This window comes from Lissotriton vulgaris, chromosome 12, assembly GCF_964263255.1.
Source record: "Lissotriton vulgaris chromosome 12, aLisVul1.2, whole genome shotgun sequence".
Classification (NCBI taxonomy): domain Eukaryota; kingdom Metazoa; phylum Chordata; class Amphibia; order Caudata; family Salamandridae; genus Lissotriton; species Lissotriton vulgaris.
Window position 1 is genome coordinate 408,108,386 of NC_141700.1, and position 20,939 is coordinate 408,129,324.

General features: G+C 46.7%; 1 protein-coding gene across 5 annotated transcripts in view; it reads left to right on the top strand.

Moving 5' to 3' along the window:
• The window catches only part of CHD9 (chromodomain helicase DNA binding protein 9), a 2,197,083-nt gene that overhangs the window by 386,389 nt on the left and 1,789,755 nt on the right, over positions 1-20,939 (top strand). For 4 of the 5 annotated variants that reach the window (XM_086945174.1, XM_086945175.1, XM_086945176.1 and 1 more), the window contains exon 5: positions 10,645-10,982. In XM_086945174.1, coding sequence (XP_086801300.1) covers positions 10,645-10,982 — 338 coding nt within the window. Of the gene's footprint in view, positions 1-9,255; positions 9,638-10,644; positions 10,983-20,939 lie in introns of those variants that run through there. The other variant, XM_086945178.1, reaches the window with a different exon arrangement.

Genomic DNA, 20,939 nt, shown 5'->3' on the forward strand with positions numbered 1-20,939 from the left:
AGCAGCTCTCGCGAGAACACCATGAAGCCTACGCAGATTAAGGGCCATGTTCCTATGTGGTATGAAGCCGGATTGATCCGGATGGATCAGGTCACAAATCACCGTCAACAACCAATTGGCCAGAACCTTGGCCAGGATTTTAGGTTCTGCGTTTAGCAGGGAAATGGGGTGGTAGGAAGTACAGCGATCACGGGGCTTGCCATCCTTATAAATGACCACTGTAGTAGCTAGGCGCTGTTCAAGCGGAAGGACTCCTGCCTCAAACGCGTCCAGAAACATGTTGCGGAGATGAGCTGCCATCTTGTCTGGACGAAGTTTGTAAAGCTCGATGGGCAAACCATTAGGCCCCATCGCCTTGCCCGATCACAGAGATCTGATAGCAAGGGCAATCTCATCCACCGTAAAGGGAGCCTCCAGAGCCAGGCCCTCCTCCTCCGAGACACAAGGAAGAGCTATATCACGCAACAGCAAACGGGAATCAGCCTCATCACGATCACTCACCGGGGTATAAACCTTCCGGAAATGATCAACAAAACAGTCAACAATCTCACCGGGGTCAGACACACATTCACCAGACTCGCGAACAATAACGGGCACAACGCGATTCGCTCTTTCAGCCTTATCCAGCCACGCTAGGAGTTTGCTCGCCTTGTCACCCACATCATACAGCCGGCCCAATTGATTCGCTCGCATCAACTTAGCAGCATCGGTCACACAAGCCTTGTAATCCGCCTGTTTCAGCTCCAAAGTGTGTAACAGCGCAGGCGTATCATCCCCACCCAGCTCACTTTCAAGCGCTGCAATTTCAGTCTCAAGGGCCAGCACGGCCTCCCTCTTAGCCCTCCGTTCAGCAGCAATAAGAGACAGTGCGGATCCCCGAATGACCGTTTTAAAGGCCTCCCAGAGAACCGTAGGGGAGGTCACCGTACCCACATTTTCATCGAAATAAGTCAATAGCCTTCACCAAGTCTGAGCGGAGCCGGGGGTTCCGAAAATGCCAGGGGGGAACAGGGGGAACTCTGTTACCAAAAAGACCACCCACAGAAATCTTAATCAGCAAGGGGGAATGATCCGAGATACCCCGGGGGAGATGACGAACCTCCCGTACTAAGGATAGGGTAGAAGCCAGCATAAAGAAGTAGTCTATCCGAGAGAGGCTGCCATGTGCACCAGAGTGGAAAGTATACTGCGTCTGGGTGGGGTGCAGCGAACGCCAAACGTCCACCAGACCAAAAGTTTCAGTCATATCATTGAGCTACATCTGGGACTGCGGCAGAACTCTAGGGGGCAGTCGATCACATTCGCCAGACATCACGGAGTTAAAGTCTCCACCCATGATCAGCAGACCATCAGGGAGACCAAGAAGAGTCTTGCCAAGATCGGCGTACGTGGTGGCCTGCAGCCCAGGGGGGATATACACAACCACTAACACAATTGGCTTTCCCTCCCACCTCCCCGAGACAGCAGCATATCGTCCCCGATCATCTAGGACAACATCATCAATCTCAAGGGCCAGGGAGGATTTAACCATTATACCCACTCCCCGAGACCCGGAGGTGAAACCAGCGTGGGCGGCCAGTCGGTAGCCCCGACGGTCAAGAGCTTTACAGGCATTACCGATCAAGTGGGTTTCCTGGAGGAACACAACATCAGGGGCATGGCGCCTTATAAATTGTAACACAATGCCGCGTTTAATCCTGTCACCCAAACCGTTGACGTTCCAAGAAAACCTGCATCTCACCCCCCCCATCCCAGGAAGAACGACCCAACCCTACCCCCTCCCATAACCACAGATCCAGAATACTTGCAATCAGTAATATACCATGAAAAGAGAGAAATAACAGAAAACACAGAACACAACCAAGTCCCCACCAACCACCCCCCAACCAAGAACCCGTTACAACGCCCCCCACCCTGCACCCCTGCTGACTAAAAAGCCACCCCAAACTGCAGTGTGCCTGTCACCCCATCTGATCTACACAAAGAAACCCCCGAGGAGGAATGGAGAAACCACCCGTACCCGCACCACCACGGGCACAATCATAAAGCACACAATATAGGTTACTCTGTAAAGTTCACAGTCTCAAGTCGGACCACTGGGGGCCCACGTTAAACCTGGGCCGTCGCACCACCTTCCGCGCCGCCGGAGCCTCCACTCTCGGTGTCATCTTTCGGCAACGAGTCCAACCAGTCACTAGCACGATCAGGCTGATCGAAGAAATAGGCTCCTTCTCTGAACTCAATCCGCAAGCGAGCAGGAAACAGCATTGCGTATTTCAGTCCCAAATCCCTCAGACGACGCTTCACTCCAAGGAACCCAGAACGTTGCCGTTGCACTTGGTGGGTGAAATCAGGATAGATCGAGACAGAGTTATTATCGTACTTCAACGGGCCGTGTTTACGAGCGGCCTGCAGGATAGCGTCTCTGTCCCGAAAGTGAAACAGTCTAGCGATGATAGGCCTCGGAGGGCCCCCTGGCTTCACCTGACCACCTGGGAAGCGATAGGCACGCTCGACCGTAAAAAACTTGCTGAGACCTGCGGGAGCGAGTTTAGCGACAATAAGTTCCTCGACCAGTAAATCGATCGAGGCGGCACCATTGTCTTCCGGCACTCTGACCAAGCGTATGTTGTTCCGCCGGGCCCGATTATCGTAGTCCTCCATGCGTTTGAGCAAAAGGTCGTGTGAGGAACGCAAATTCCCTATCTCAGATTGTGCCTCCGCCATGTCCGTCACCAAACTCTATGCCTTTAAGTCCAATGCCTTGACCCTCTTGTTCGTCTTGGCCAAATCGGCTCGAATAAGAGTAACATCCACCGCCACCGTGTCTATCTTGGACACGATGGCCTCGTATTGTTGACTCATATCGGCCTTGAGGCCTGCAATGGCGGCCAACAGGTCCTGAAGGGATACTTCTGAGTAAGACGACATGTCTGTCTTCGGGTCCTCCAAGCCACGACTGGCAGCGCCGGGGGAACCTCTCGGTTGGGTATAGCGCTCGATCATGTTGGACTGGATCGACCCCCCACGAGTAGTGGTCTTCCTGCGTTTCTCCGCTTCGGGTTTCGTTGCCATGTTGTATTCAGCACCGGCCAGGGACACCCGGGTGCAGCGGGGTAGTGACAAGTCTCGAACCACAAAGTCTGGTTTCACGAGAGAGTGCCACGGGCCACCTAGCCGGCACCAAGAAAGAAAGCGTTCACAGTGAGAGCAGCAGACCGGGTGAAGTAGCAGGTCCCAAGGAGTCAGAGACGAGAGGGCTGGAAACCGAAAGTGAAAGTGGCACACCACCGGTGGAGCAGATGCCAGGCAGCCGTTGTTGTTGCATTACAGCTCGGCCATATTAGGCAGCAGAGACCCCGGTCGCGTCGGGGGTTAGGCCAGAAAGTTGGAGACGATGTAAAAATGGTCCCCGAGGTCCGATCTTGGCCAAAAAAGGATTGACGGTATCAGTGAGAGTAGCACTTCAAAAGCCCGTTGAAGTGACCAGGATAATTGCAGGATAGATCAAGAAGGGCGGCGCTGGTCTCAGGAGCTCTCTGCTCACGCGACCATCTTGGATGCCCGCGTAGCTCCTCCTCCCTCTGGACCCTTGTTGAACCCAGAATCAAACACGTTTGTGAACTCCATAGGGGCTAGGACGTGGCATTTGTTACCGATAAGATGGGTTTCCTGTAGAAGTAGGATATCCAGACCCGCCCTCAGGATAGTTCTGCATTTGATCTTGTCTAACAGCCCTTGCAGGTGAGAAGCTTAAGGAACCCGGGTCCTCTCTCCAGAGGTATCCTATCATTCATGAGCACTGCAGAACTTGATAAAGAAAGGACAGAGGTGGTCAGTGGGTGCATGAGTGCAATAGTAGGTGGCACCCGTACAGTGTACTTAAAGAAATCCTAACACTAACCCCTTCATCCCCTATGCTTCTAAAACGGCAAGTATCTGTTGTAGTACCAATATTGGGGTAACGTCAACGGAGTGTACCGGAGTCCATATCTCCCCGAGTGTTGGACAGTATTTACGCTAATGATGCCCAAATAAATAAAGAAGCAAGGTCTGGTATCCCTCAGGTGGATTAAGGGAGCTGTCCCCGCTTCAAACATACATATCATGAGGAAATCACAGAATAAACGGCAGATGTCAGTGATGGTGCTGGGCAATCGAGAAGCTTTCTGACTGGAGAGACAAGAAAGGAAAAGTCTTTAAAGATTGGGAGCCTAGGAGAACTAGGGTGGCCCGAGTTCGACAGTCATTGGGACATCTCTGTCGGAGACAGTTTGATAGTCACTGATGTCCGTACTCTCTGGACCACAAGAGCCCCTTCTGTGCTAGGCCCCTGCCATTGGGGCTGTAGTCTTTGCCTTTCCGGAGGAGCCTCCTGGTCCAAAGTGAAGTCCTGTTTATCTTCGCAGCGTCAGTCTTTAGGCAAGGTCTCCCTTCCACCCATTCCCATGCGGCCTCAGGTGTGTCAAAGAACATAGCTTTGCCTCCAAACACTTTGAGGTAGGCAGGAAAATAATAGCATTTTTTGAAAGTCCATGGCCCTCAGTTTGTGCTTGAAGCTATGAAGGAAGCGGCATTGTTGTTGCAATTTGAGGATGTAGCCCAAAAAAACCCATACCTTTTGGTGATCCACAGTGCAGCGTTTCTCTTGATAGGGAGGCCCGCAGTACAGCATTGCAGTCTGCATAGTTGTATATGCGGTTGATTATAGGTAGGGCCACTGGAATTATGCAGCAGGGGAGGGTCAAATTATGCAGCAGGGTTGAGTAAACCATGCAGCGAGAAGAGGTGCATTATGCAGCACATTTTGTGATAGTATTGCTTAATTTTTTTGTCATTTTTAAATGTAACACTGTCTGGGTGTTGGGTGTACCTCATTAGGACCAGTTTAATTCCCTCATATAGCAATAAACTACAGAAAGGTGACCTGTCAACCTTTGCAAAGGTCCTTTAACAGCCTGTCAACACGCACCTGCGTTTTTATTCACTTTTGAACTATTTGAGCTTGAAACACATTTTTTTTGTTGAAATCTGCAGATAATGCCCAGATGATGGAATATGTGGAAAGTGCGGCAACTATACAATTATGCAAAAATTGCTGCAGCAACCCAGTCACTTAATTCCAGTGACCCTGATAATAGGCCTCGAGTGGGGCACCAGCCGGGCAGTGCGTTCAAGAATCTGTGGTTACGTTCTACTGTGAACTGTCGGGCAGCAGCTATATTTGAAGCCACAGGTAGCAATGAAAGTGGTAGTGTTCAGACCTTCCGTCCCCTCTGGAATCCCCACTACATCTATGTTTCTTCTTCATCTGCCCTCCGTGTCCTCTGCTCCCTCCACCAACAGGGCCACAGTGCGCAGAGGGTCTTCACTTTAAACTGGCAGACCTGAAAGGAGTCTTCCACTTCAGATATCCTGGTTTCGGTTCCATGACTGTCAACGGTGTTACGTGGATCCTGACATATTAGTGATATGTCTGTTCGGAGTTCACCTATTTTTCCCTCGACCAAGGAGCAGAGGTCTTAAATTACCTGAAAAATGGGAGACACTTCTAATGAATGAGAGTCACCCCCACGGGGTGGGCGGGGCTCCGCAGAGGAGGTGAGCTTTGTGAATTTATCGATCATGCCCTGTGACTAGGTATGGGGTAGCTTGTTCTTCTCCATGATGCCCACCCCGGGATGAGGCCTGCAACTGTTCAGCCCCTGCTGGGCCACTGTCCTGTCTAGGCACCAATACCATGATATGGCGCACACAGGGCCCTATGTTAGAAATGCTGCCAAACCTAACAAAGGTGATCTAAATGTTGTGGCACCAAGCCTCCACTGACTTTTAGTTTTGTGTTCATGTTTCTGGTCGCCTTGCTCATTGCGGCCTGATGTAGCTGCTGTTTCTCTCAATCCTGGATACCTCATCCAAGCCACACCATTTCCGCAGCCACAGATTACTCTGGCGTTAAAGGGAGGAGAGTACCGGGCCCAACGGCCTCCCTGCCCAGGTCTGACTGGTCGCAAGGAATCTCCCCCGGTCAAGGGTAGGAGAGGGGGCCTCGGGCCCCAGGCCCACGCCACACAGCTCGATACGGCCGCCGACTCCCACAGCTCAGGGACACGGGGATAGTTTGCCGCTGCACCTCACGCTCCCAGCCCAAAGAGCAAGGGCCTGAGGGAGCAAAGGTCACTCTCAGTAGCGTCCTAGGGCTAGTCGAAGAGAGCAGTGGGGCGTTAAACCACTGCAGCCTGAGCCGGCTGCCGCCTCTTTTCTGCCACAGACGCTTCTGTCTCAGCCCCTTTTACCCCTGCACGATTCAGAAAAGGGGCTGGTGATGAACAGAGTGTCTGAATTAAGCAGACCACTCTTACCCAGTCCAAATATCAGGGCTTGATCCATCACCGTTATTTATCTCACTGCACCATCCCAGCTCAGAACCTGGCTATATGCAAATCAGTCTGTCCATGGCCCAGTGCATCATGGGTACAGGGCAGACTAAACTACCAAGCCAATTCTTCACCAGAAAGGAGACAAGCTACCGGGGACCGGTTTCTGGCATTTCAGCCGTCTTCGGCCCGGCTTGCTTGAATCCTGATGGTGCAGTGAGAAAGGGGCTCATGTCTGAGTATACCCTGCCACACCTATAGTGGCCAAAAACGATTCAGAAAAGGGGGTGGTGATGAACAGAGTGTCTGAATTAAGCAGACCACTCTTACCCAGTACAAAGATCAGGGCTTGATCCATCACCGTTATTTATCTCACTGCACCATCCCAGCTCAGAACCTGGCTATATGCAAATCAGTCCGTCCCTGGCCCAGTGCATCATGGAAACAGGGCAGACTAAACTACCAAGCCAAGCTTGTCATTTCAAAATCTATTTTAACTTTATTTATCGAGCAAAGAGCATTTAAGAATTTAATTCTTTATTAGCATTTTATTAAGCAACAGCATTATTTAATTAGAAAGGCACATTAGACTGTCAGTTTAAATCAAATCAGCATGAGAAATGCTTAAAAATTTAAGAACTCATTCCCTAAACCCTATTTCCCTAACTTGTCTAAAGTAACCTAAAGGGAAAAACATAAGTTCGAAAAGATCTTACGTGAGTCAAAAGTCCGACAGCATCTCTGGAGCACAGGAACGAGCCAACAGAGCTCTTTCAAAGGGGGCAATTTTTATACCTTTCCTCTATCTAAGACTAACTAAAAGAATACAAAAAGAAGACCAACTCGAAGTGTGATTGGTCGAGAAATGTCAGTCCATGAAGTCATTCGCCTTTCACATTGCAAAAACCATATTCCTTAAGAACGGCATTGTCCTTTGTCTACGTGTGTTACAAACTCTTCCGAGGCTTGCAACATTTAATGAAACAGTTCGTTACTTCCTCTGCTCAAGCTTTTCCGCCGCTATGTCCTGTCCTTTGCATTGAAAGTTATACAATGATTATCTCAACATTCAGCACAGCTCAGCTTCCGCGAGTTTGTTTTTCAAAGAATTATGAAGAAAATGTTTTCTTTCATTCTCTGCTGTGCAAGGCCCAACTCGACTGGACTTCAAACATCCATTTTAGAAATAGGCCACAGGCCTCTTTTTAGCAAGACTCTAGTATGCAAGGAAACACAAGACATCAATTAATTCAAGTAATGATAATTATTCTGTTACCCACCCCCTTCACTAATGTTAACTCATTAGTCTGATACCTAGCTTAATGCACAAAAGACTAACAAAACACTGTCACATGAAAGACACGACATAAACAAGAGCACATTTAAGAAAATGCACATTCTATTGTTTTAAACAGCCGCAGTTAATGTCTGACAAAACAAAAGACAAAGTTAATATATTATTTAAACACAGTGACAAATGCGACAAGAGCACATATTATTAGACCCACATGTTTGTGAGGGTGCACATTATTCTAGGTTGAATTAATACAAAAACATGCAACACTCGTTAATGTATTATAAATTATGGGAGTTTAAATCTGCCAACAAATTCTAAACTTATTCCTGAAGTCCGCTTCATCACCTGCAACCAAGCTACAATAAAGAAGTGTTTTACCTGTACAGCTGGACTCTATCTTCCTTTTACTACAGACTGCAGGCTTTCAGGGGAGGGGGAGGGTAGGGGTAGGGGGCTCCAACCCAAGCAAGGGAGGTTGTCCACCTGCCCTTGTGGCTGGTGGCTTTTTGCTGAAATCTTCTTTGGCCCTCAAGGAGCGTATGCCGTGGGTTGCCTCGCTCCCCACCGGCACCCCCGTCAATCGGTTCAGTAGGTCGCTCCACTTGTGCCACCCATGTCTTGCCATATCACTGGAGCCAAAAGTTTATTGCAAGGGATTAGTATGAAAATATGATAGGATTACATGCTGGAAGGACTGTAGTGATTGTACTAACCACTCCTACAGTTAACTGGAAAACAGTATGACACTTTATGATTGACCCAAAGTGCGTTTTGACGTTTTGTCCACATAACTGATGAAGTAAATAAGTAGTCTTAACTAAAGGGACGGAATGGCAAAACCCATACCTTATCAACCAGCACATTTGCTTTCAGCGCAGCTGCTTGAGATGTGGTCTTCCTCCATTATGCACATCTTTTAAATATTTCAACATAACTTATTTATTCTCCATTGTGTTGTAAAGTCGGAGTACATACCGCCGTCATAGCAAATAGTGTAGTCAACTAATATGGTGTGTTCTTTATTGGAATGCGTATATTGTCACATTAATACTGGACTTTTGCCTTAAAATTGAACGATTCATAGTTCTTTTTTGTGGTTTTTGCAGAGAATCAGGTTGGACCTTTTATTCAACCTTAAGATTGTGCTGTTCTCGTGCAAGCCCTTCTGGCTCAACCGAGCACAAACGAATTCCAGATTGTTCCAGAAACCACACATCTTATGATCTTTTTGTATCCATAGGATATTATCCCTCACATAGGAAAGACCTTTGCAAACTAGCTTTTAAATGCAACTACTGCATAATTAGAACAACCCGTTTATGTGCCGACTCATCGTGATTTTTCTTGCTGCGGTTTAGACATTTTCTTTTACCCTAGTACTGCCATCAGCAATTGTAAACACGCTATAATTTTTAATTCCTGTATTTCTTAAACCTGCTTTTCCCTTTAGGGGTTCGCGTTTCTGAAAACTGTGATGGTGTAATAGTTAACCGCACGGATAGGAAGAAGCGGTCCAGCGGGGGTTAAATTGCAAAGTGTAATAGAATAATAACGGGTAGCACCATCTGCTGGCCTACATCTGCAGAACGACTCTGTATTTTTAACGGCATCTCTAATATTCATGTTGATGCATTTTGATGCTTTGTGCGTTCATTTTGCTTTGTTGGAATCTGGCTATTTGCTTACAGCTGTTGTGGAAAATCTGCTCTTCAGGGAAGATTGCCTGCTCTTTTCCCGTTTGCTGGAATTGGACGCACAGTGGACTGTACTTTTCGGAGGATAGGATATGTTAAATTACAATGTGTACTGGTGTAGGGCTGCGCATATCTCGGCTGCCGGGCTGTTTAGCAGCAATCATTTTTCAATGTTTTTCTACTGAGCTTTACCCGATGTGGGGGAAAAGCAAGAGGTACGCGACTGTCTGATGCCAACCATGTCTTCAGTGAAGAGGCCAAGAGGAAGGGTAAGTGAAAGCCTGAATGAGGGGGAGGAGGAGGGGTTCACTTGGGCTAAAAGGCTAATGGGATTGAATAACCTTCCTTATTACTGGCTGCTGCGGCGGGATTCGCATTGCATCGCCATCTTGAGCTTGTTGCTGTTTTCTGAAGCCGTGGTTGTTTGTTATAGCCCGCGGGCCTAAGGTGGCATTCAGCTGCGCGATCTCAAACCCTGTCTCACTCCTACTACTGCAGCACAGCTGGGAAACCTTGGACTAGGCGCTTAAAGAACATGTACCCAGGGAAGGGCGCTGGATTCGGTTTCAGAATGTGCATGGCAATTCCCAGTGGCTTTTCAATGCGCTGCATTTTTAAGCACTTTCAAGGGTGAGAAAATGACACAATTTTATGACGTCCTGTTATATTTTTTGATGCAGGTATTTCGGTGTGGGAGGACCCTGACATTTCTAAAGCTGGATCATGTTCATTTTTGCATTTTCTAGGGTTTTTGACCGATTGTTGGATTTCTGATAAAGAATTTTCCAGCTATACAAAAAAAGGTGTGAAGTGTTTTTAAGTAAAATGTAAGGGAAAGAGCATTTGAAACATTTTTCTTGAACAATGTGTGTGCATCGTTTACATATAATATGATTGATTGGCACTGGCTCGGGGTTTTCTATGCGTAAGAAAATGTTGTTTTGATGGTATACGAATGGTGTGCTGGTAGAAGGCAACTGCAGCGAAGTATCAATATTAACATGGAATTACGTTGTGTGTGCACGTGATGATATTTAGGAAATGACTGATAATAAGATGAGTGCCAAGGAATCCTCAGAAAATCACTGAAAGACTATTTCACAATTTTGAGAGGGATATCAGCTTAAAAAGCAGGAACCGTACATCAGTGATTCATTTCACACTCGTGTACCCGAGCAAAGTAATGTTATCATTCTGCTATAAATTAAATAAAATGTGAGCTATTCAAAGTACCCTCAATGCCTAGTTTGTAATGAGTGCTTCTGTTTCTTTGCAGCCTCCTTCCATCAAGAAGACTGATGGTTCAGGGACATATTCCAAGCTGCAGAATACCCAGGTGAAAGTAACATCGGAGAGGAGGCAGAAAAAAAAGGTGGACACTGAGAGCAAGCAAGAGAAGGCCAACCGTATCATATCGGAGGCAATAGCCAAGGCCAAGGAGCGAGGGGAGCGTAACATTCCACGGGTCATGAGTCCCGAAAATTTCCCTACTGCTTCTGTTGAAGGAAGAACAGAGAAGAGGGGGCGGAAAATGAAATCCAAGCCGAAGGACAAGGAGGGCAAAAAAAACAAAACTGGTCTGTCGTCAAAGCAGAAAGAGAAGACAAAAATTGGGTGAGTACTTTGGGAATGCACTTTAGACTTTTGCGCCACTGAAGATGTCGACCTAAAACCTATAGCTCTGTCAGAGGTTGGATAGGCTGCTGTACATAAGTTGTTGTTTCTACGTCCGGTCTAAAATTGCATTATCCGTTTGATAATGCAGTGCAAATACCTTCTTGTCGGTTCGATTCAAGCAGTATTTCTAAAGGCCTCACAATATGTGTATAATGTTAAAAGTTCTAACAGTAACACAGGTATGTATCTAGCTAACATTTATCAATTATGTTTACTTATTGAATCTTTTAATGTGCTGACAGTAAAAAGGCAGTAATCCGATGAATTGAGCCATCTGAAATAGAAGTAATTTGACTATTCATTTTATTGGTATCTTGGTCATGGATACCTTTGTTTTTATCAATTTATTTCACCTCCTTCATTTGTACATTGTTAGCATGTGGGATTTATTTAGTTGTTGGATTTGAGAATTGGCATATCTGTTGGCTGGACGCTTGCAAGGAAAGTTTAGTTGAAGGCGGCATCATTTTCATTGCTACATGTCATTGGGGTAGATATTTGCAAGTTTTAGGAATTCACTAGTACAATATGTGTCTGCTGAAAATATTACGTACGTGCATGGCTTGTTTTTGGAACGAATCCAGAATTTCTCCCCATGGGATCTCTTTGTGCAGTAGAATTAAGAAGCAAGTTAGTTATAAATGTTTTCTTGGACGAGTCCTTTGTTTAAATTGCAATTTTGGTTGACCGGCTTTCAAACTGTAGTAGATCATTTTTTTTAATAAGTGAGGCGTTATTATGCAAGTCATTAAGTTAGAGATATAGTTTTTAGTCTCCTTTCTATTCAGTAGCATATGTCTACATTTCTTTAAGCAACAGGTTTGCACCAACTTACACTGCACCAAGCAAGCAGCTTGTCATTAATGCACATTACATTGTGAAAACACTGTACATTTCGCAGTGACACACTTCAGCCTGTCCAGGATATGCATTTTACTACAAGCCAGTATGCAACCTGTGCATGACTGTATATCGTGTGTATTTGTAAAGCGCACTATCTCCCGCGAGGGTATCTTGGCGCTGAGCAGGTGTGTGCCTACCCCTTCCTAGGGATCCTGCCTAGGGAACCTGCCTAGGGTAGATTGGTTAATTTAAAAGCCAGGTCTTCGGCTTCCTCAGGGATGCAAGATGGGAGGAGGAGGCTTTAATGTGGAGTGGGGGGTCGTTCCATGCTTTAGGAGCGATGTAAGCGAACGCCTGTCCTCCTGCTCAGGATCTATGGAGGCGTGGTGTGTGTGCCAGTAGGAGTTCTGTGTGATCAACACGAAACCTATTTGATATGTTGTACTATGTTGCTTTGACAAGAAGCATTCAAAGTGCACAACGGCATAGACCTATTTGTCGGGGTAATAATCTACAGCGTGTTAATGGATCCGCAGGATTTTTTTTCACTTCTCCCCCCAATAGAAGCATTTGCAGTTCCTTAGTGCTTTCGCGTTGATGCGGCTTCTCCAGCAAACTGGCGGAATGTTGGCTATAATGAAGTATAGGAAATAATAAACGGGGCACAGGAGATTTCTTCAAGTAGCATTCATTTGAATGCAAAGTAGTGCAAGGGAAGGTACCCGTGCATACTCTCCAAGGTTGAAGCCCCACTAGGAGATAGCTGCTGTTGACTGATTTCCTAGGAACGCTCTGCCAGCCTCATGTGACACAAGTACAACCTTTGTTGATCTAAGTCTACTATATAGTTCAACTTAAAATGAACACCATGATCACTCTGCGTAATTAAATGACGGTCCACTTACAATCACGTGCTAGACATTGGCCCAAGGTTTTTCATTTAAAAAAAGATATAATAGACATTCAGGTAGGCACGAATCATTAGACATATATTCGTATTGATTAATAATTGTATTGGCTTTCGATGTAGAGTGCATACGTAAATACTTATGTTACATTTATAAACATATATGGTTAAATAAATGTAGGAGTTGCATTTAAAATTTACATTCTCATTTGTAGATATCTTTGAGGTTGTCACTATTTTTTGGGCTGGAAACGTGCTTCCATTGTATATTAAAAATATACATTGCGAAAGATCTTGTAAATTTGTATAACATGGGGAAACAGCCTTCACAAGGCTTTACAACGGAAAAGAGTTTACAGTGATAGTCTTTCGAAACAATTTTTTTTACAACGAATGTGCCGTAGCACGGATGCCTTTTTTTTTTTAAACTTTATTTATATGGTTTTCAATATAGAAGGAAGTACAAAAAAGAGAGAAGAAGGCAATTGCACAATCCTTACAAATAAGACAATAAATACACGCACCAGGTGTCATTGAGGCACTAAGGTAGAATCAAAACATCTGTTGCATTCAGTATGTTAATCATTAAACAGCAATATTACGATGACATGAGTCTGAGATCAATAAGAAAAAAAGTCATCTGTCCAGTACATCCGAGACTTACAACACTGCACTGCATTTCAACATTCCACAATATTAACAATGATGTGTGCAATTGCTATTGGCACTGATAATGTAGATACCATTGTAAAGCAATCAGTTATTCCTTACTTGTGAGACTGTAATATGCCTTATGCCATCTATGCTTTCCCCATCTAATGTAATTCACAGATAGTTGATTTCGACTTAGATCACTGCTTACACAGTCAAGGGGGAGATAGTTTCTTCACCCACTGTCACTTCATTGTTCATTGTCACTGGAAGTATCTGCAATGCTCAAGAGATACACCTGGAGGGGCCCCCAGATATCTTTAGGTCTGCAGTAGCGTATCAGCATATACAGCGTGTTGCTCCTGGCAATGTGTGATATCGGCTAGCCAATCCTTAAATTTTGGCGCCCTGCCACGCCCCCATCGACATGCTACTCTGCGCTTGGCGAGCAATAGTGCTATATCAAAAAGTTTCCAATGTTGTTTGGGTATCTGCATAGTATACCCCAACAACATAATCAGTGGGTCTTTATCAAAGGGACATTCAGTTATTGCCTGAATAGCCGTATGCAAATCCGTCCAGTAGTCCCACACCCCAGGGCACTCCCATGCTAGGTGTATGAACCCTGCGCCTTCCGCCTTGCATCTTAGACATCTGTCGTCCTCTGATAATTGGAATCTTAGCTTCAGTACCGGCGTATAATAAAGCCTTTGTAGAAACTTGTAGTGTATAACTTTTAGCCGGCAGCTCGACGATCTGTGAGCAGTTATAGCACAGCAGTAGTACCACTGTTCCTCTGTGATTTCATTTCCAATATCAATCCCCCATCTCATACGAGCCGGGCTATCGGCCTCTTGGCTGTATGTTCTTATGTTCTATATAATCTTGACACTAAGTGCCCGTCTGCGCCAGAGCTCAACATCTTGTCCAATGGGGCGACTATCTCTGGTTCAGTCGGGTAATCCGGAAGTACCCCCCTCAATCCTTGTGAGAGGCGTATGTAATAGAACACTTCAAGTGGGGTAGGCTGTAGCTCTTGGAACAATTGTTCCTTCTTTCGAAGTTGCCCATCTTTGAATAAATCTCTCCATTTAGTAATCCCTAGACGTCTGCACATCGCTTGAAATCCAGATTCCTGTAAAAGAGGCATCTGAGGGTGATATGTGAGTGGCATCTGTGGGGAGTATATCAGCTGCACCTGTAATTTACGTGCTATGCGTCGCCAGGCATCCATTGTGCACAATACAGTGGTGTTTGGTGTCTATCGCTGTGACTGAGCCGTGTATGAGGCCAGATAGTGGCAGCGGATGTGCCACCCAGTCCTCTGCTGCCAGTTGCGGCATATTATTATTATGGAATTTTGTAAAGCGCATGGTTACGCGCCCCGGCGTGTCCCCGCGCCCCGGCGTGTCCCCGCGCTGAGTGAGAAGTATGAAATGGCCATATATATGGTGTTGGGACGATCCAGTGGTATGCGTATTGCACCTATGCACTCAAATAATATACCTCAATCTGGTACGTCAAACCCACCTTTATCATATGGCAACGTTACCGTAGCCCATTTTAGGCGCGGGTGCTTCCCTCCCCAAAACAATCGCAGTAATTCTGAACGTAGTGTTGCAAAGAAGAATGCACCCGGATAGTAGGGTATATTCGAGAATGGATAAAGAAATCGTGGTAAAATAACCATCTTTATAAGTGATGCTCTACCCGCCATGGAGATCGGTAATGAGATCCAGTGTGTTATATTATCTGTCAATTTAATTTAATCTTAACGTCTCATCCTTATCTGTAGATACTTTTATTCCCAGGTATTGGAGGTCCAAACCACACCATTCGAGTGGGTAATTAGCTGAAATTTCTTAACAGCTTTGGTGAGGGGAAAACCTTGTGATTTACTCCAATTTATCTGTATGCCTGACATCCTCCCATACACCAAAAATTCTCTTAACAATGGGTTGAGGTTCGTCTGGGGGTCTTTGACGTATAGCGTCAAGTCATCCGCGTATAATGATACCCCTATTTGCCTCTGGAAGCAGTTAAAAGCGCTTTCCTTATGTAATTGTGTTATCCGACAAGCTAGGGGTTCTATCACTATGGAGAACAACAGGGGGGACAGGGGACACCCCTGTCGAGTTCCTCTTGTGATCGAGAGGTGTGTGGATAACCGTCCATTAATCAGAACCCTAGCGGTGGGTTGCGTGTATAACAAACGGAGCCATGATATAAACAATTTGGGGAATCCCATTCGATGTAGTACATCGAACAAGTAATGCCACTCAACCGAGTCGAATGCTTTTGTGGCATCCAGAAATAGAGCGGCGACCAGTAGGTCGGGCGCTATGGTTTGGATTAGTGAAAAAAGGGTGCGTAAATTGGGACTTGTGGAGCGTCCCGGGACAAATCCTGCTTGGTCTGGGAGCACTATTTTGGTCATAAGCAGGGAAAGACGTGTGGCTAATACCTTGGCCAATATTTTGGCGTCGCAATTGATAAGGGACAGCGGACGATAAGAATCGCAGTCTACGGGATCCTTCCCTGGTTTCAGGAGAGAGGTAATAATAACCTACTGCATCGAGCAGGGCAATATTCCAATCTCCAGGGATTCTTCGTAAACCTCTTTAAGGACTGGGGCCATGATGTCTATGTAGTGTTTGTAAAATTCAGCCAGCAATCCATCGCTGCCCGATGCCTTGCCATTTTTTAATGACATAATTGCCACCCTAATCTCATCCAGCTCTAGGGGGGCCGCTAGGAACTTCCTGTGTACGTCGCTTAACCAGCATAGTGCTATGTCGTCAAAAAACTCTTCGGTGCCCTCTGCTGTGTGCCCATGAGTCGTGTAAAGCGTTCTGTAGTGTGTATGAAAGGCTTGGAGAATTCCTTCTGTGTCCCTGTAGTGCCATCCATTCTTTGTAGTGACTTCTTGTACAGTGTTTCCAAACCGGGGATGCCTGATAATTTCAGCTAATGCATGTCCTGGCCTTTCACCTTCGCAGTACCTACAGGCCACCCAGTGCTTCCCCTTAAACTTCATCTCTGTCAGCTTCTTCAAATTCTGAGTTTCTGTCTAAATACTTTATGGAGTCTCCCATCATTAGTCCTAACCATCCGCGCTTCCAATGCTTTCAACTCTCTCTCCAATTTGTGTATAGTGCCCCCTATGTCTCTTAATATCCCGAAGCTTTTAGCTATACAGAACCCTTTCACTGTGACTTTAAAGGCCTCCCATATCGTCTCCACACTATTCACTGATCCTTTATTCAGAGGGAAAAAAACTAGTAATTTCTTCCCCCAATTCCGTGCTGAAAGCGCTGTCTAGCAGGGCTGTGGGTTGCAGTCTCCACGAGGGTCTGACTCTATCGTACCCAGGAAGCTTAAGTTGCACTGATACAGGGCAGTGATCCGAGTATGTCTTGGCTAAATGCAGAGCCTTGCCCATGTCCGTGCTCAGGCCTTTAGAGAGGAGGCAGTAATCTAGCCAGGCCCATGTGTTGGTGTGGGATGTGAAATGTGTGCCCTCCTTCTTCCCAGGGTGTAAGTAACGCCAGCTATCAATCAATCCTCCCTCTTCTATTATACCACACATAGCATCTTTGGATTTCCTATTATATTGCATACATCCATCTGCTCTGTCTAATGCAGGGGTTATTGCCACATTGAAATCCCCACCCCAAAGTATGTGCATTGATCCAATATCGACAACTCTGCCGCACAATGTTGTAAAAAACTCTGGCGTGTCTACATTTGGTGCATAACAGTTGACAATGGTAATTGTATCAGTACCAAGCCTGCCCCATAATATAGTATATCTCCCTTCTGCATCACTGAATTCTCCAAGTTTTGAAAAATGGAGGGTCTTTTTGATCAAAATAACAGTACCCCTGGTATAGGAAGAGTAGGAAGAAAACACTCTCACGGCTGCCCATTTGCTCGCAAAGGTATGTGCCATACGGGATGCGAGGCGGGTCTCTTGCAATAATGCTATGATCACCCGTTGGCGTTCTAAATAAGCTAAAACATGTCTGCCTTTTCTGGCATTGTTAAGCCCTCGGACATTCCAGGAAAGAACGGTTATGTAAGATGTTCCATTATTGTCAGCCATAGCCGATCAGTATCACAAAAAACATTTCGCTGGATCCCCACCGAAACCAGGAAAACTGTCACCCATGCTCTGGTCACGAGCCGACTGGACTACGGAAACACCCTCTACGCAGGTACCACCGCTAAACTCCAGAAAAAACTCCAACGAATCCAAAACGCCTCAGCCAGGATCATATTAAACATCCCACGCAACAAACACATCTCTGGTCACCTGAAAGACCTCCACTGGCTACCCGTCAATAAGAGAATCACTTTCCGACTGCTAACCCACGCACACAAATCACTCTACGACATCGGACCAGAATGCCTCAACTCACGACTGTCCTTCTACACCCCCGCCCGCCAACTACGTTCTTCCAGCCAAGCCCTGGCCACTGTACCTCGCATCAACAAGACCACCATGGGAGGCAGATCCTTCTCATACCTGGCTGCTAAAACATGGAACTCACTCCCCACTCACCTTCGCCTTACCCAGAACCACCTAGCATTCAGAAAGCAACTTAAAACATGGATATTTGACAAGTAATCCTCCTCCCCTTCCTAAGCGCCTTGAAACCCTCTGGGTATGTAGTGCGCTATATAAATTCCTGACTTGACTTGACTTGACATTACGCATGTCAGTGAAGGATTCTCCCTGTGCCCCACCTATATGACCCCCTGAATGCCTGTAAATATGGATTTGTGTCATGCCTATTCCCTCAAAGTACCTATCTCTCCCTTCCCCCTCACCCACTGACTGATTTACCTCAGTCAGAGTGGCATGTAAGCAAGCATGTCTCGGAAGGTCTGTATTCTGCCCTATCTCATTCGATACCAACTTCCCTCTCGCTAGCAAGCTGCGCACCCCATTCGCCTTGCAACTATAACTGTCTCTGTCTCGTAAATAAACACCATACCTTTTCATGGCAGCATGCAATGCTATGCAATTCCTGATAAACCCCTCCCCTCCCACTGAAGCATCCCCAACTTGCCAGAGTTCCCATCCCACCCCCTCCCCCAATATTGGCTAAACACCCCAAATATCTGCAATGTAACAAACATAAACATTGGGGTATTCCCTACTGGAGACATCCAAGGTATGCACAAATCCACCCCCCCTTGCACTTGCCCTTCGTCCTGTTCGGCCCTATGTATGCTTAGTCAAGTGAGGGGGGGTGGTGCCTGGAATACATTACCACCAGCAGTCTAATACTTTTCCATGGCATTCCTGCCCCACAGCGTCATCCGCTCTCAATAGAGGTCCACATGTGAATCACAAATTGTATGTTATTGGGGCATCACGGTACCCCAACGATCAGCACGTCAACTCCGAGATCATCATCCATCGACTGCTCGCCTTCCTGCCCGTCTTAATCTCGATTCCCGTTACCTTGCCGTGCACGCCGCAAAGTTTTCAAAAAATCTTCCACTGATTGTGGATTCGGGAAGAAATGCTGTTTTCCCTGGTGGGTTACTCTCGGCTTCGCTGGGTACAAAAGAGCATAGTCTATCTTTAGCGCGCGGAGTTACTTATTAACCTCCAAGAACTTAAGTATCTGTTATTGTACTATTGGCGTAAAGTCAGGGTAAATTGAGAAACTAACACCCTCATATGGTAGTCTGGTTTGTGCGTGCTGTTCTCAATGCCACATCACGGTCCCAGTAGTTGAGAAGCCGTGCAATGATGGATCTCGGTGGGGTCCCAGGTTTAGGCCACGGCCCAAGCGAGAGCGGTGTGCTCTCTCGACTATAAATTGTTTAGAGAGTGCCTCTGGTCCGATCGTAGCAAGGAGTATCTTTTCCACGTAATCCTCCATACGCCCCGTGTTGGTGGACTCCGGCACACCTATTACGCGGATGTTATTGCGCCGGCTGCGAGCCTCCAATTCCTCGTTCTTAGCAGCAATTACTCTGAGGATATTGTCCATTCTCGCGATTTGTGTAGTATGTGAGGCTGTGGTGTCCTCATTATCTGAGATTCTCCTTTCAGTTTCTTTGATTCATTCTTCATGTACATCTAATTTGTGTGCGATAGCGTCCATCCTAGATGACATGCGGTCTACTTTATCCACAACTGTGGCGAATCCTTGTCTCATTTCTTGTACCAGCTGTTGTATATCTGTGGTGGAAGAGCTAGAGCTCGCTCCTGCCGTAGATGGGTTTTGTGTTCCTCCTACATCCGATGCGTTCCTTGTCCCCTTTTTGGCAGTCGCGGATTCAAAGGGCAATTTAGATTGTCGATTGTCTGATTTACCCATATTGATTCTGTTGCTGGGACTAGAAGCGTTCGATGGTGTTCGCTTTAGATGTGCTTCCCGGGGGAGGCCAGAGCCTATATTCATGAGCACAATGCAGTCTGTCTATAAACCACCGATGAGAGTGCACTTGCAGTCCCTGATTAGGTGATATCGGAATCTATGTTCGGGCAGGAGAAGGCCGCGATGTATCACTGCTAGCTAGAGAATGTTCACCCTACCCAGACCTGTGGTATCTACGATATTGTTGTCGTAAAGGCGAGGATGCAGGAGCAGCCAGTGTTCTGTTTACTTCTACCGCAACTAGTCTGAGGGGAAGATAGCTTGTATACCAACTGTAGTAGGAGCAGCGTATAGGTTTAATCTGCCAGTGTCCATTCGCTGTGCAGTTCCTCAATGAGCATCGATGGAGGGGGCGTCCCGGTGCTTTATGTATGGGAATCTTCTTGCCATCAATTGTGTGTGTGGATGCAAGTTTTCTTAAATCCTAGCCCCTCTATGTTGCACTTTCCTGAGTATGGGTATAGTGCTGTTTCATGACTCGCAGGTGAGTTATCTTATCTGGCGTGACTGCGCGTTGTCTGTGGCCCCCCACTCAAGTGTGTTGTCTCTCCGCGTGTTTCGCCGCAATAATCCTCCAGATGCCAGGCAAAGACACGCCACCCACACGTGGTCGGTGCGTCTCCGCGGCTCGAGGGGAGGAGATGCTACTGAATGTTGCTTTAGGGCTGCAAGATGGCTCCGCCACTCAATGGATTTTAATCTGCTCCTTGGGTAAGAAGGGGAGTGCGTGTTTCTGAGTATTTGCACCACCAATAGTCACCGGATCAGCGAGATGCTACATCCGTGAGCCGCAGCAATACAGCGCGGTCCGTCCCGTAGCGGAGTACTATGATCCAAGCAACCCTCTTGTATGGGTCGGATGTGCGGGCGCTCTCACTTTAGCCTCTGTGAGCCCTGCCAGCAGTCCATAGCCCCAGCCATGCGCGGAAGAGTCGCACCCCACTGTCTATAATGGCGATCGAGGCAGGTGTCTTCGCCACGGGTGCCCTTAAGTCTGGTAACCCAGTGCTTACCGGGTCGGACTCCTCAGCAGGCCAGACGCGGAGCGAAGTACCGGCTCCTTCACGATGTTTTGCACTCCCCGGTCATGCT